Source organism: Marmota flaviventris, chromosome Y, assembly GCF_047511675.1.
Source record: "Marmota flaviventris isolate mMarFla1 chromosome Y, mMarFla1.hap1, whole genome shotgun sequence".
Classification (NCBI taxonomy): Eukaryota; Metazoa; Chordata; class Mammalia; order Rodentia; family Sciuridae; genus Marmota; species Marmota flaviventris.
Genome location: NC_092519.1, coordinates 12,437,526 through 12,453,027, shown reverse-complemented (window position 1 = coordinate 12,453,027; position 15,502 = coordinate 12,437,526). Strand labels below are relative to the sequence as shown.

The 15,502-nt window shown below is 35.0% G+C and overlaps 1 protein-coding gene across 1 annotated transcript; it reads left to right on the top strand.

The window, feature by feature from the left end:
* The first annotated feature begins 325 nt into the window (after positions 1-325).
* On the top strand, positions 326-15,038 carry LOC139703577 (XK-related protein 3-like). Its single transcript, XM_071607068.1, is given in 4 exon segments — positions 326-637; positions 639-661; positions 13,948-14,201; positions 14,938-15,038. Coding segments are annotated over 4 exon segments (690 nt in total).
* The last annotated feature ends 464 nt before the right edge of the window (positions 15,039-15,502 follow it).

The window sequence follows — 15,502 nt, the reverse complement described above, 5'->3', positions numbered from 1 at the left end:
TTTCATTCTTCATTGATATCTGATTGGTAAGAGCTGGTATTATTACATGTCATGAAAATTTGATTATTTAAAACTTATTTTTCCTTTTTCTCAAAGAATTTTTGATTATCTGTTTATAAAGCATTTTCTGAAATGAAATGGCAAATATATCATGTGGTTCAATATTTCTTAGGTGTAGAATTATCATATGGAATTCTACATTTATATCTACCTATTAACGTTTTTCATGAATATTAAATTATACAGATTTTTTTCTATTTGAATTGGCTACCATACTAATTAACTGATTAAAAAAAAATAAATCTGAATTGTCAGGACCTCAAGAATGGAGACAGTGCTTGAAGGGCCTGATGAAGAAAATATTGATGGAGTTTCATCTTTTGAAGAAAGAATGGTCCTGAGCCACAGATCCCATATAAAATTTCCATTTAGTATTGTTTTTTCATCTCTTCTCTATTGTGGTGAGACTGTCTCTGCTTTGTATATGTTTAACATTTATCGAAATAATAATGACAAATTCTGGATGTCATTTACCATCAGCTTCTTTTTTGTGGGAATAGTTTTGGACCAGGTTACCCTAATGTTTTTTCACAAAGATTTGAACAAAAATAAAGCTATACTACTATTTTGGCACATTGGTTTTTTTAGGACCGATAGTGAGGTAAGTGCCTTTTTCCCATTTACTTATTGTTTCAAACAAATAGATTATAAATACTAGACTAACAAAATTTAGGTTGTAAAACCATTGTCTTGAGAAATGTTTTCCTTTTAGTTTGATTTTCATACTTCTAGAACAGTCAGTAAATAATTATCATTGTCTATAATGAAATAGGAATCAATTATTTTCTGTGTTTTGTGCATTTATCAAATTTTGATCTTCATCATTTCTCTCTTTCTGCCAATATAGTTTTTTTTTTTTGGTTTGGTTTGGTTTTTCTGTTTAATGTGGGGGATTGAATTCAAGGGCACTGGACCACTAAGCCACATTCCTAGCCCTATTTTGTATTTTATTTATAGAGACAGGGTCTCACTGAGTTGCTTATGGCCTTACTAAATTATGAAGGCTGGCTTTGAACTTGAAATCCTCCTGCCTCAGTTTGCCAAGCCTCCTGGATTACAGGTGTTTCACTGTGCCCAGCCCAGGTATTTTAAATAGTTTGGAGAAATAAAGATAACAGTTTATATTTTAAAAATGAGAATAGAAAAAAGAGAGAAACTCTTTGAAAAATCATCTCATTTTCCTTGTAAGTTGAAGGGATCTACCATTTTAATTGTAGGTTTTCAAGGCACCTAGAATTTATAGCTAAAACTTGAAATATTAATATGTAGTTACATAGGCCATAGTGTGGATGCCTGTAATTCCAGCCACTGGAAAGGCTGAGACAGGAATATCCAAAGTTCAAGGTCTACCTCAGCAATTTAGCTAGTACCTATCTTAAACAATAAAAAGGATTGAGAATGGGCTCTGGAGTAGAGTGTCTCTGGTACAAAAAAAATCTATTTCCTTATAATTTGTTACTGTGTTGATTTGTGTGAGGGCGGGGGGGAATATATACATATATATATTTGTTGTTGTTGTTGTTGTTTTTGTTTTTCTTTTTGGTACTGGGAATTAAACAAAGAGCACTACTTTCCCAGTCCTTTTTATTTTTTACTTTGAGACAGGGTCTTGCTTACTTGCTTAGGGCCTCCCTAAGTAGTTGTGTTTGTTTGTTTTTAATATTTATTTTTTAGTTGTAGATGGACACAATATTTTATTTTATTTGTTTATTTTTATGTGATGCTGAGGATCCAAACCAGGGACTCACATGTGCAAGGCAAGCGCTGTACTGCTTAGCCACACAACCCCAGCCCCCTAAGTTGTTGAGGCAACTTAAACTTAGAATCCTATACAGAAAATCTGTACTTTAGTACAAGTTCAAATTAAAAGTTTTTCAGTGCCAAAAAAATTAATCCCAAGTGTATTAAATTATTTTGGGTCATTGACCTGAGCTCATTTAATTTAGGTTTGATTATATCTCTTAAATGTAAAGATCTTATGAGTAAACAAGAAAAATGGAAGTACAAATTAGTACCAAATTCAATAAGTAAGTAGCTTTTGGTTAATATTAAGAAACCATTAGCTTAAGCAGTGAGAAAAAAATGTAATTAGATATTTTAATCAAAATTAATATTTTGTGTTTCTTAGAGTAATAATTTTTGTAATAAACATGTAAAAATAAAAATATGCCTTCAAGTAGATGATACTGAATTGCTTATTTTTCATTATCTTTGAAATTATCTAAATTAGCTGAGCATATGATTCACACCCTATAATCTGTATTGGGAGGCTGAAGAAGGAGGATCTTAGGTTTGAGAGCAGCCTCAACAATTTAGTGAGGCCTAAGCAACTCTGCAAGACCCTGTCTTAAGATTAAGATATATAGAAAGGATTGAGGATGTAGCTTAGTGGTTAAGTACCTCTGAATTTAATCCCTAGTCCTCCTGCTGCCCACTCCAGGATATCCAAATTAAAGAAAAGTGAGTAATTATAGGTAATAAAATATTTGGTAAAAATATCTTCAACATAAACATTGCCTACCTCCTCATTTTAAAATAATCTTATTGTTATTAAGTCATTAATTTGTTTTTATCCTTTATACCCTTTCTTTACTTATCATAATGACATTCCTTCTTAAATAGAAATCTATGAAAGAGAGAATGCTTTGGGAAAAACTCTGATTTCTCCCCTTAAGACAGGGTATTTACAATATACTTGTATACTTAAAATGTATACTTACAATTACCCTGGAAAATTTTATACTTATTTACAACATTCTGACAAATTCTATCAGGAAAACTACTTTTAACCTAAGCAGAAATGAAGAAATTTCATATGAATTTTGCATTTTTAAATAACATGCATTTTTAAATAACAATAAATGTTTATATACTTGTATGTGAAACTTGTATTTGTATTTTTCATGTGCAAGTGATATACAAAACAAATGAATTACATATAGTTATATGGTTATCAAATAGTTGGAAAAACATGTTAATATCTATTATTCACATTTCTCATATTCTCTTTTTTTAAGATTTCTATTCTGCTTTTTAGCAGTTTTCCCATGGATGTAATGTAAACATACAATATGATTGTATTCTACCTTTCTTATACAAAAAAAAATTTTTTTCCCTACTAGGGATTGAACCCAGAGCCTGTCATATGCTAGACAAGTAAGTGCTCTGAGCTATATCTTGAACATTTTAAACATATACATATAAAATATTGAATATAGTATTTGGCATATTACATATAATATACAAATAACATTTTATGTACTATATGAATAATATTTTATATATAAAATATATAAGTAATATTTTATATACTTGTTGAGAGCTGCAGCCGGATGTTGAGAGCCTCAGCCAAGTCGGGATGGCGCCTGGTGTTTTGCCAGGGTGGAGTTCGCGGAGTTCCCTAAGTTCCGGTGGAGCTCTGGAGGAATTCCTAGAAAGTTCGCATGGGTGGAGTTGGTGGGTAGAGTTCCAGTTGAGTGCTCACGGAAGTGCTGGAGGTGGTGGTTGAGCTCTCCGGGAATTCCTGGAGAGCTTGAGTGGTGTGGCATGCAGTGTGGATGCTAAAAATAAAGTTTGTTCCTGCTTGACAAGTGACTCGTGAATTGTGCCCAGCCAGACTGCTGCATTTGGTGGCCCGCACGGGGAACGACTGAGGGTAAGTGATAAGGTAAACTTCTCACCCCTGAGGGCAGGGCAAGAGGATGAGTAGCCATTTTAAGATTCTTCTTTCATTTTGTTTTGCTTTGGTTTTAAGTTGCCTGTCCCTGGAGATGGGTGAGACAGAAGAAAAACCGCTTACATCTGAGGAAAAACTATTTGTGTCTGAGGAATAGATAGGGAGAAAGGATGGATGGGCATTTCAGGAGGATAGAAAGGCTGATATAATGAATTTTTGTTCCATTTTTGTCTCGGTTTCCTTTTGCATTATCTTAGTGAGGGTATCTTCATCACGGAAATAGGGAATTAAAAATTAGTAAGAACCTAACCAAAAGGGTGTTAAGTAAAGTGCTAGAGGAAGGAGGCATCTCAGTAAAATCAATAACAGTTAGGGAATTCATTAAGATGATACAAAGGTGTAGCCCATGGTTCATTAAAGAGGGGTTGTTAAATATATCACAATGGAAACATCATGGCAAAGATTTAAAAAAGACACAAAAGGAAAGCCCAGGAACTCTGCCAGGTGGCACATTACCATTCTGGACGTTGGTACAATCTTGTTTGCTTAGTCTAGGAGAAGACATCTTACATCAAGTAAAAGAGGAAGTCTCTCGAGTTAGTCAGACAAAGGAAAAAAGTCTAGAGGAGGAAGGGCTATCAGGGGAGAAGTTAAAACAGGAGGCTGCTACTAACACTTTTCTATCACCAGAGGGCATAAGTGTCCAACCAACAAATCCAAATATGGAGACAACATGTGTTGGGGGGCCCCCAACCCCAATAGTTGATAGAAGGGATCCTGAGACAGGACCTCAAAGATTAGCATGCCCTGTATTTGAGCAGGCAGAAGGGCAGCGAAGTCACCATGCTTTAGATTTCAAAACAGTGAAGAAGCTAAAAGAGGCTGTAACAACCTATGGTCCTCAAGCACCCTTCACTGTAAGCATGGTCGATTCCATTACCAACTTGAACATGACACCAGCAGATTGGACTAGTATGTATAAAGCTGTGCTAAATGGAGAACAATACCTGTTATGGAAGTTGCCAATGAGGAATTTTGCATGGAGATGGCTAGGCGAAATGCAGCAGCCGGTTATCCTCAGAGAAATCTAGATATGATGTTAGGAAAGGGACCTTATGAGGTTCAGCAGCAACAAATTGCATATGATCCTGCCATATACTCACAAATTGCTGCAGATGTGGTTAGGGCATGGAAGACTTTACAAGGACATGGAGATTTACAAGGTCAATTATCTAAGGTAATTAAAGGAGCTAATGAACCTTATGCTGAATTTGTAGATAGGCTTATTCACACAGCTAGCAGAGTTTTTGGGGATACACAACAAGCAATGCCATTAATAAAACAGCTAGCCTATGAACAAGCAAACAGATGGTGTAAGGAGGCCATTAGACCATGGAAACATGGAGATTTAAACACATATATTAAATTATTTAGAGACATTATTGAACAAGGGCAAGTCTTGGCAGCTGCAGTACAACAGGCTTTAGATGCCAGGCCAAAAACATGCTACAATTGTGAACAAACAGGACATTTTAAAAGGAATTGACCATAGGAGGAGGGTTTAACAAAACTAGGTATCAAAGAGGTAGAATACTGGGTATTTGCCCATGATGCCATAGAGGGAGACATTGAGCTAATGAATGCCATTCTCAAACCACCACAGAGGGTACTCCATTATCAAAAAATGGACAAGAACCAGGTGTTTACCCACGATATCGTGGAGAAAGGCATTGAGCTCCATCGCCAAAAAACAAACAGGGGGTCCCAATGCTCTGGGGCCCATGACCACAAATATACAGAGAACTGGTGGAACACAGCAACACCATCAGGGTAGTGCCCAGGACACATTATTCATTAGATCTCTCACTAGACAAACCAGAGGGTGCACAGGATTGGACATCTGCACCTCTGCCAGAGCAGTACTAACTCCAGAGATGGGAGTTCAAATTATTCCCACAGGGGTAAAAGGGCCTCTTCTCCAAAGAACAGTAGGCTTATTATTGGGATGCAGATCTTCTACTCTAAAAGGACTTATGAAAAATCCTGGGGTAATTGATCCCGATTATGAAGGTGAAATAAAAATTATAGCCAGTTCTCCAAGGAGTATATCAGTAATTTCACCAGGAGATAGAATAGCACAATTATTAGTAATACCCAGCCTACATGATAAATTTTCCAGTCACACTGTAGAAAGAGGTTCCAAGGTATTAGGCTCCAGAGGTGTAGATTGGGCTATGCTTTCTTTAAATTTAGATTCTCGCCCCATGCTAAAACTAAATATTCAAGGACATGAATTTAATGGGCTACTGGAAACAGGTGCAGACCTTAGCATCATCTCTCGTCAAGAATGGCCAAAAATTGGCCATTACAACAAGCCAACTCAAATGCTTCGAGGCCTAGGAGTGGTGACTAATCCCCATAGAAGTGCAATGGTATTAGATTGGAAGGATCCTAAAGGATGTAAGGGAACTATTCAGCCTTATGTATTGAACCATCTTCCTATAAATTTATGGGAACAAGATGTCCTAGATCAATTAGGACTAACATTAACAAATAACATCAATTCAAATGTGCCCACTATTATGGCTAGACAAGGTTTTAGGAAAGGAAAAGGATTGGAAGAAAAAGGACAAAGTATAGTGGCACCAATACAAATAGATCAAGAAAGAGATAGACATGGATTGAGTTTTCAGGAGGGGTAACTGAGACAATAAAAATTACTTGGAAATCAGAAAGACCAATATGGGTTCCTCAGTGGCCCCTGACTAAAGAAAAGATATAAGCAGCCCATGACCTGGTCAAACAACAATTAGTGGAGGGACATATATAACCTTCTGTATATCCCCATAATACTCCCATTTTTGTCATCAAAAAGAAATCTGGTAAATGGGGATTATTGCAAGATTTAAGAGCCATTAATAATGAGATGGTTATTATGGGACCTGCTCAATCGGTGATTCTCTAATTGTCTGCTTTGCCAAAAACCTGGTAAGTTTTAGTTATAGATATTAAAGATTTTTTTTTTTCAATTCCAATTCATCCTGAGGATAGTCCAAGTTTTGCATTTTCTATCCCTGCACTGAATCATGAAGGTCCTGATCAGAGATATGAATGGAAAGTACTCCCTCAAGGGATGGCTAACAGCCCAACTATGTGTCAAATTTATGTTAACAAAGTAATCCAGCCACTTAGAAATCAAAATCCTGAACTACAAATATTTCACTATATGGATAATGTATTATTAGCACACAGAGATAAAAAACACATTGCTAGATGCTATGCCACACTTACAAACTTATTAAAAAAATAAAATCTAGAGATAGCAATAGATAAAATACAATTAAATTTTCCAATTAATTATTTAGGAATTCTATTATCCTCAACCATGGTCCGTCCACCAAAAATTCAAATATGAGTAGATCAACTCAAATCACTTAACGACTTTCAAAAGTTATTAGGAGACATAAATTAGATAAGGCCTTATTTAGGTATACCAACAGGAGAGCTAGGACCTTTATTTGATATCCTAAAAGGTCCATCAGATCCAAATTCACCTGAATGTTAATGCCTGAAGCAAGAAAGGCATTAAAAATCATTGAAACATATATGGAAAATATGCATTTGGATAGAATTGATATAAGTTTGCCTTTATTATTTATTGTACTACCAACAAAAATATTCCTACAGGAGTATTTTGGCAAGAAGGTCCATTATTATCAATACATTTATCTTATTCTCCTAAAACTATTCTTACTAGGTATCCTGAGGCTGTAGGACAATTAATATTCAAAGGAATAAAAGCAGCAAAGGGAGTGTTTGGAATTTCTCCCAATAAAATTATTACTCCATAAACTATGGATCCAACTGATGAGTTAGCTAATGAGTTAAATACTTGGGCAATAATCATGTGCAAATCTAATGTTTCATTTGATAACCACTTACCATCTAATCCTTTATTGTCTTTTTGGTCATCGCATCCTGTAGTTTTTCCAAAAATGACAAGAAAAACACCTATCATGAATGCTCCAAATATATTCACTGATAGGTCAAATAATGGTACAGCAGCAGTATTTACACCTGACCAAACTTTTACATTTTTAGTACCCAAACAATCAGCTCAAAAGGTAGATCTTAGTGCAGTATTACAAGCTTTTGTGATGTTTAAATATTCTGTATTTAATTTATTTTCCGATAGTCAGTATATAGTTAATGCTATAGTATCCCTTGAAGATGCTGGTAGGATTTCCCCTTCCTCTACTGTTTTCTCTTTGCTTTCCACTATTCAAAGTCTAATCTGGCACAGAAAAGATCCATTCTTTATAGGACATATCAGGACACATACAGGATTGCCTGGAGCCCCTGGTTTGGGCAATGATTTAGCAGATAAAACTACACATGACCTACATATTTTCTCTACACTAGAAGAAGCTACAAATTTTCATAAAAGGTTCCATGTCAATGCTAATACTTTACAAAAGTGTTTTAAGATAACTAAGGAACAAGCTAGACAAATAATAAAACAATGTCAAAATTGTGTGACCTATTTAACCACAAGTTAATCTTGGAGTCAATTCTACAGGACTGATACCTAACCATATTTGGCTGATGGACATCACACACTTGCCAGAATTTGGAAAATTAAAATATTTACATGTTACAGTTCATACTTCTTCTGGATTTTTGATGGGCTCCCTTCATGCCAGAGAAAAAATTAAAGATATTATAGCTCATTGCTCACAAAATTTTGCCACTGTGGGCGTTCCTGAACAGTTAAAAACAGATAGTGCCCCTGGTTATACTTCTACCTCTTTTAAACAATTTTGCTCATCATTTGGCATTACTCATATAACAGGAATCCCATACAATCCACAGGGACAAGGCATAGTTGAAAAAGCTCATCAAACTATTAAAATGAACTTATTAAAGCAAAAAGAGGGAATTGGGAAGGGGTATATATCCCCCAAAGATAAACTTAAAATACTCTAAACTTTTTAAATTTGGATTCATCAAGGCTTAATCCTGCAGAAAGGCATATGTTTCTAAAAAATGTACATAAGCCCAGGGTACTTTGGAAGGATATTCTAACAGGACAATGGAAAGGTCCTGACCCAGTGATTTTCTGGAGTCGGGGGTCTGTTTGTGTGTTTCCACAGGGAGAACAGCAGCTGATTTGGATTCCAGAGAGATTAACTAAAGCAATTTCTACAGAACAAAAGGATGATTTGGCTCAAATCCATAACAGCTGATATCCAGAACTCCAGTTTGGCTATCCTTACATCTGCGACAGTGGTTCTCCCATACCTGGAGGCAAATGAAACCAGGATGCTTTTTTTGAATATCTATTTTATTATTGCCCTTTCCCACATCATGAAGTTCTATATTGTTTTTTGAGCTCATACAGACCTAGGTTAATGTTTTGCTGATCAGTTCTATTTTTTGACTATGGAGTTTTTAAACATTGCAATGGAGATTTCACCTGTAAAAAGTTATAAGGCCTTTACTATTATGTTATGTGTTGTATGTATTATATTATGTGTGCACACTTGTGTTTTGTGTTGTATGTCTGTATGTGCATATGTCCATATATCATATATGATGAGTGCTCATGAAAAAATGGATCCAAATATTTTTCTTATTCACGTGATTTAAATGGTTTAATTTAAATTGGGTAAACAGCTGTTGAGGATTGTTTTAATATGTGAACAAAATAGGAGGTTAACAGATCTGTTTGTTTACTTTCACCTTTTCTTTTCATTATATTTAATAATTCTGTTCAGGATAATGTAAATTGTTCAGAAAATTGCTTTCTTTTAGTGCCTACCTGAATATTACGTAATTTTTTCTTTAGCCATCATTGCCAGAATTCCTATCTTCATCCCAGTGCTGGTGAAGACAAAGATAAAACCAAACTACAGCTTCTTCAATAGCTATCACAACAAACTGTATAAACTGATGCATCAATGAATAATATAACTCAACAAGTGATGCTCAATCAAAAAGTCGATTTGCTTTGGAAAGAAATGGACATATTTTTTTCAAAAGGAGCTGTCAATTGGCTTGGTGTCATGGCATTTTGTATCCTCCTCCCTTCTGCTTGTGTTGGTCATTCAGCTAAAATTTGGGGGCCAACAGAGGTGAGGCAAAGAACCTCACCCCCACACTGGTATGAAGGCCTATCCACAGGTGTGGCTATATGCTGTACTGGTAGTCAATGAAGGGTAAGATCCAATTGCATTGGTACCAACCTAAGACGGGAGGCTGACGCCTTGAGGTCAGCTCATCTGATGACAGGTAAGGACCATATGTAGTATTGGACAACCTAAGACAGGCACGGTCCCTAAGCCACATGCCCTTTGTTTAATTAAACAGAGAGGGGGAGATGTTGAGAGCAGCAGCCCAGTCGGGATGGTGCCTGGCATTTTGCCAGGGTGGAGTTGGCGGTGTTCCCGGAGTTCTGGTGGAGCTCTTGCTGAATTCCTAGAAAGTTCGCGGTGGGTGGAGTTGGTGGGTAGAGTTCCCTTGGGAAGTGCTGGGGGTGGAGGATGAGCTCTGGTGCAATTCCTGGAGAGCTCGCATGGTGCGCATGTGGCGTGGGTGCTAAAAATAAAGTTTCTTCCTGCTTGACAAGTGGCTCGTGAATTGTGCCCCCATAAAATAATATTTTAAATATTATATAGATACCTTTTTTTTATAAGAGTGTCTTGCTTGCTGCGTTACAAGGGCTGACCTAAAAATTGTGATTTTTCTGCCTATCCCTAGTAACTGGAATTACTCCTGAGAATCACCACATAATTAAAAAAAAAAAAAAAAAAAAAAAAAGAACTTTTCTTCTCAGATTAGCTATTGAGCCTTAGAAGGTTCTTAATATTAGTTATTTTTAAAAAAATTATTTATGCACTTATTGTAGAAGTTTCATAATAAATCAATGTATGATTAAACAATAATTTACTTAATGTTTTTCCCAAATAAATATTTTTTGCTATCTTAAAAGAATCTATGAAAAATATGCAGTAAATTTTAAAATTTGATAGATGCATCCAGATTTTTCTCAAAGGAATATTATAATTAATATGCTTATAAACATCTTATGATTTTTTCCCCTCAACTGGACATATGAAAATTGTTGCAATTTTGTTTACATTATTATTTTTTTTGTGTGTGTATGTGTGTGTGTATGTGTGTGTTTTAGTACTACGGATTGAATTCAGGGGTGAATTTTTTATTTTGAGATGCGGTCTTGATGAGTTCCTTAAGACTTCATTAAATTGCTGTGGCTGCCTGCCTCAGTATCTGGTAGTATAGACATGTGCCACCATGCCCAGGTTTAATTCACATTAAAAAAAAAAAGTAGTTGCACATTCTTGCATATATTTTTCATATTAAATATTTTGTTTTAGTGCCATGTATTATTTGTATGAGTACAGTGTGATAGATGATTCAATACATATATACAGAATCTATTGATTAAATCAGGGTAATTAGAATTTCTATCTCCTTAAACATTTTTTATTTCTATTTTGGGGGAACTTTTAGTCCTATTTTTTTTTCTATTTTGTTGCACAATATCTAACACAATATCTAATATATAACGTATACTATATTTTCTTTTTTGCACTATTCTATTCCCTACTTCTATGATTTCAATATTTTAGCTCCTACAATAATGATATATTGTGAATGTCCTATAGGTGAGGACATTCACAATATATCATTCCGGTACATGGCTTATTTCACTTAGTATGCATATATTTTTTAAATAAATATCTTATTCAGGTCTCCTAGATTTTGTTTACTTTGTAGATTTTGTTGCTTTTTGTTTGTTTTGGTACTGGAGACTGATCCCAGAGGTGTTTTAATGCTAAGACACAACACCCAGCTGTCTTTATTTTTTAAATTTTGAGACAGGATCTTAGCAAGTTGCTTAGAGCTTTACCACGCTGCTGAGGTTGGCTTTAAATTTGGTTGGGATTCTACTTCCTCAGCCTCCCTACTTCCTGGAATTACAGATGTGCCACTGAAGCTAGCAATAATGCACTTTTGATAAAATAAGTGATGAAATGAGGAAAACAAACAAGTGTACAGACTGTCAGAGTCTCTGGTACATTCAAAAAGTGGTTATCCTTGCTATCTCCCTGCGCATATATGTGAATGCATGACCAATGTGATTCTGCAACCGTATACTCAGAAAAAGGAGAAATTATATCCCATCTGATTCAAATGTATGAAATGTCAAGGTCATTGTACTGTAACTGATTAAAACTAATTAAAACAAATAAAAAATAGTCATCATTAGATAACAAGATTAATGTGCCAGTGAACTATAAAAAGTACTGCTTTTAAAAATAATAATTTATATATTTTAGACTATGCCTTATAAATTAAATCTTATAAACTGATTTGAGGACAGCTACTGTAAATGTTTCATAAGAAATAAATTGGGAAAGTATTATCAAAATGACCACTTTATCAAACTTATTAATGTGTTGTTGAAAATTATAATTATATATTAATTTTGTATAAAATTATTGAGAGTTTTATACTAAATATTTTGAAGAAGAAAAGTAAGTTAAGTTCTTAGTTTCTGTCTTATTTTCATCTTTTGAAAGTTCTTATATTTCAGGTATGTCTCTTAACAATGAATCTTGAACATTTCCATTTTCTATGATTATTAAGATTTTAGGACAAAGCCTCTCATTCTTCATTGCCCCCTTCCATACATTAATTGAATTAACAATTTATTTATTCACTATTTTTTGAAAGAGAAAAAAAACTGCATTGGTTTTGAATTTAATGTTTTATATTAGTAGATATAACAACCCTAAAATTTTTATATTTTATCTAATTATATGCATTATCTTAGTTATAAAGTTAAATATCTTAATTTCCTTCACAAATCATAAAAGCTCAAAACCAGGACTGGGGATATGGCTCTGTGATAGAGTGCTTGCCTACCATGCTTAGGTCCCTTATTATGTTGCACCACACCAATATAATAAAAAAAATTAAATGTTAAATGTTAAAATGTTTCACATAATTTAAGTTGTAATTATATGCTATTCATTTCATCCATTAAAATTTTAAATTCAGTGTTTTTGGTAGATTTACAGATTTGTGAATCCATCTTGACAATCACTTTTAGAACATTTGCACTATTGGGAAAAGAAGCCTTGTTTCTCTTAGCACAGTCAACCTCCAAGTCATACACTGATTTATTTGTTTCTGTGTATTTAACCTCTATGAGCCTTTCATATATGTGAATTATAACTATGTAACTCATTTAGTCTTTATATATCTTTTTGGTATACATAAGACTACTTGTATCTGAGAATTTATGATTTTAACAACTGAAAATTTCCTATCCTTTTTTTTTTTTTTAAATGTCATTTCCTGTTTCTTTCTGTAATTAATTTAGAAGTATGGAAACTTCTAAGTGAGACACAAAGTATAATCATCTATTTTCTACTGTTTTTTCTTGTTTCAACTATTATTTCTTGTTGTGTACAAGTTCTCTGTTCTTAAGATTTGTTCAATGTTGAGATGTTTTCTGTTTTATAATTGTGAAACTTTTATTTTTAAAAATATTGGATTTATTTCTGTCTTGTAAGTATTATATCTGAAGTGTTTTGAGGTTATTTTATTTTCTTATTCATACATGGTATTTTTGTGACATTTTTAATAGAATTTGAATTGTAAAAATTGCTTAATTATTTTGAAGTTAAATTCTACTGCAAGGTTTTTATATTTTTTATTTGCTTCTGTAATTTTCTTTACTAATTAAAGTTTAAAATTTTGATTTAAAAAATATATGACTATAGTGTTAAAGGATATTAGATGACATATTAATAAAAAATAATAAAACTATTACAATGATAAATTTGAGTACTTTGAAACAGAACTGTAATAGTTTTATATCATGGAAAAAAAACATCTAAAACCATTAATATTTACAAAAGATTTTCAGTAACATATATATCTTTTTAGAACATTTATATGAGGATAGAAACACATGGATCAAGATGGGGATATTATGTGTCAAGGTGAAAATAGTAACTAACTTGGAAGAGACAAATTGAATTGTATATTATATAGCTTGTTAATCTTTCCATAAGATTCTTTTCTATAAGATTGGAAATTTATTTAATAATTTACCAAATATTTCAACACATCTGTCACCAAGAATGTTAATCCTACATGTTACTTCATTTTTACAGGTGTTTGTATGTCATTATAAATTACCATAAATTGCTGAAAAAGCTTGAACAACAGAAGAAAGAGACTCAAGTTAGTATGAGCAGACGACATATGATATTGAAAAGGGAGATTGTTCTCTCAATCCATGGAATTTTTATGCAGTTCAAGGCTTTCAAGTGCATGTCAGTGATCCAGGCCTTTCTTGGTTCTGTTCCACAATTAATTCTTCAGTTGTATATCACTTTCACCATAAGAGAATGGCCTTTGAGTAGAGGTAAGTTGAATTATTTGTTGCTTAAAGGCAGTTCCACAAGTGTAGATAAGGTCTAATAATGTGATAATAGAAATTGAGAAGTTGAAATACTTAATCTATATTATGACTGTTCTATTCCTTAAATTTTTGTTTTGTTTTTGGCTACAGGGAATTAAATCATAGGTACTTAACCACTGACCCACTTTTTATATTTTATTTTGAGACAGGGTCTCACTAAATTGCTTTGTGTTTTTCTAAGTAGCTGAGGCTGGCTTTGAACTTACGTTCCTCCTGCCATAGACTTTTGAGGTACTGGAAATACAGGAGTATGCCCCCACACCCAGCTCTATATCTTTTTAAAAAATTATTTGTATATTACAATTATGTGTAATGGTGGAACTCATTAACTCATTATACCATGGTTGTACATGAACATAACATAATTTGATCATTCTCATTCCCCAATTTCTTTCTGGTTTTGTATCTTGATTGGAGTGACAGTTACTTGAAGTTATGTATGGATAAAATGGGTAATTCACATGCATTGAAACTTTCTCATTTTCCCATAAATTGGATTATATAAAATGCAATCCTTGAGGGGGGAGCTGTGTATTATGTACACAGAACCACTCTAGACACTATTGTCTGTAAATCTACAGCCACTGCCTGCCCGGGCCCCTGCTGGCCCGGCTCTGTAAACCACCCCCAGCGGTTCGGCACTGCAAATGACACCCCCTCCCCCCCCTCGGGTGAACAGCTCTGGACCCCCGGCTCTGCGAACAGCCCCCACCAGCCCTGCACTGCGAACAGCCCCACGAACACCATGGTGAACGGGATACCACCTTGGCAGAGAGCTGACGTCACGGGCGGAGGAGATAACTTCATTGAAACCAGTGCGACAGGTGTGTAATCCCCTAGCCATCTCTCTCCACACAGCGGGGAAACCTTAAGAGCCCCTCCCAGCTCTCCTGTGAGCTCCATAGCCAGACCGAGGGAATCAGGAGTGGCGCGGGACTGGTGGCGCAGAACTCCCGGCTACCGCTCCCACCAGTGCTGACAACTGAGGCCTCTTGCACCAGCTACCGGGGACGTGGCTACTGGAGGGCAAGCAAATTCGCTGGGGGTTCTCACCCCCAAGCTCTACAAACTTAGGGTCTGAGGGAGGCAAACAGGGAGAGTGTGCCCAGGCATTCATGAAAACAGGGCTCCCAGGAGCAGCAGACCTGGCGGGTAACCAGTATTGTGGTAAGCGTCACAGGTGAGTGGGGCCTGGCTTGAGGAAACACAAGAGAAGGCCCTAGGCACTCAGGATTGGAGACCCG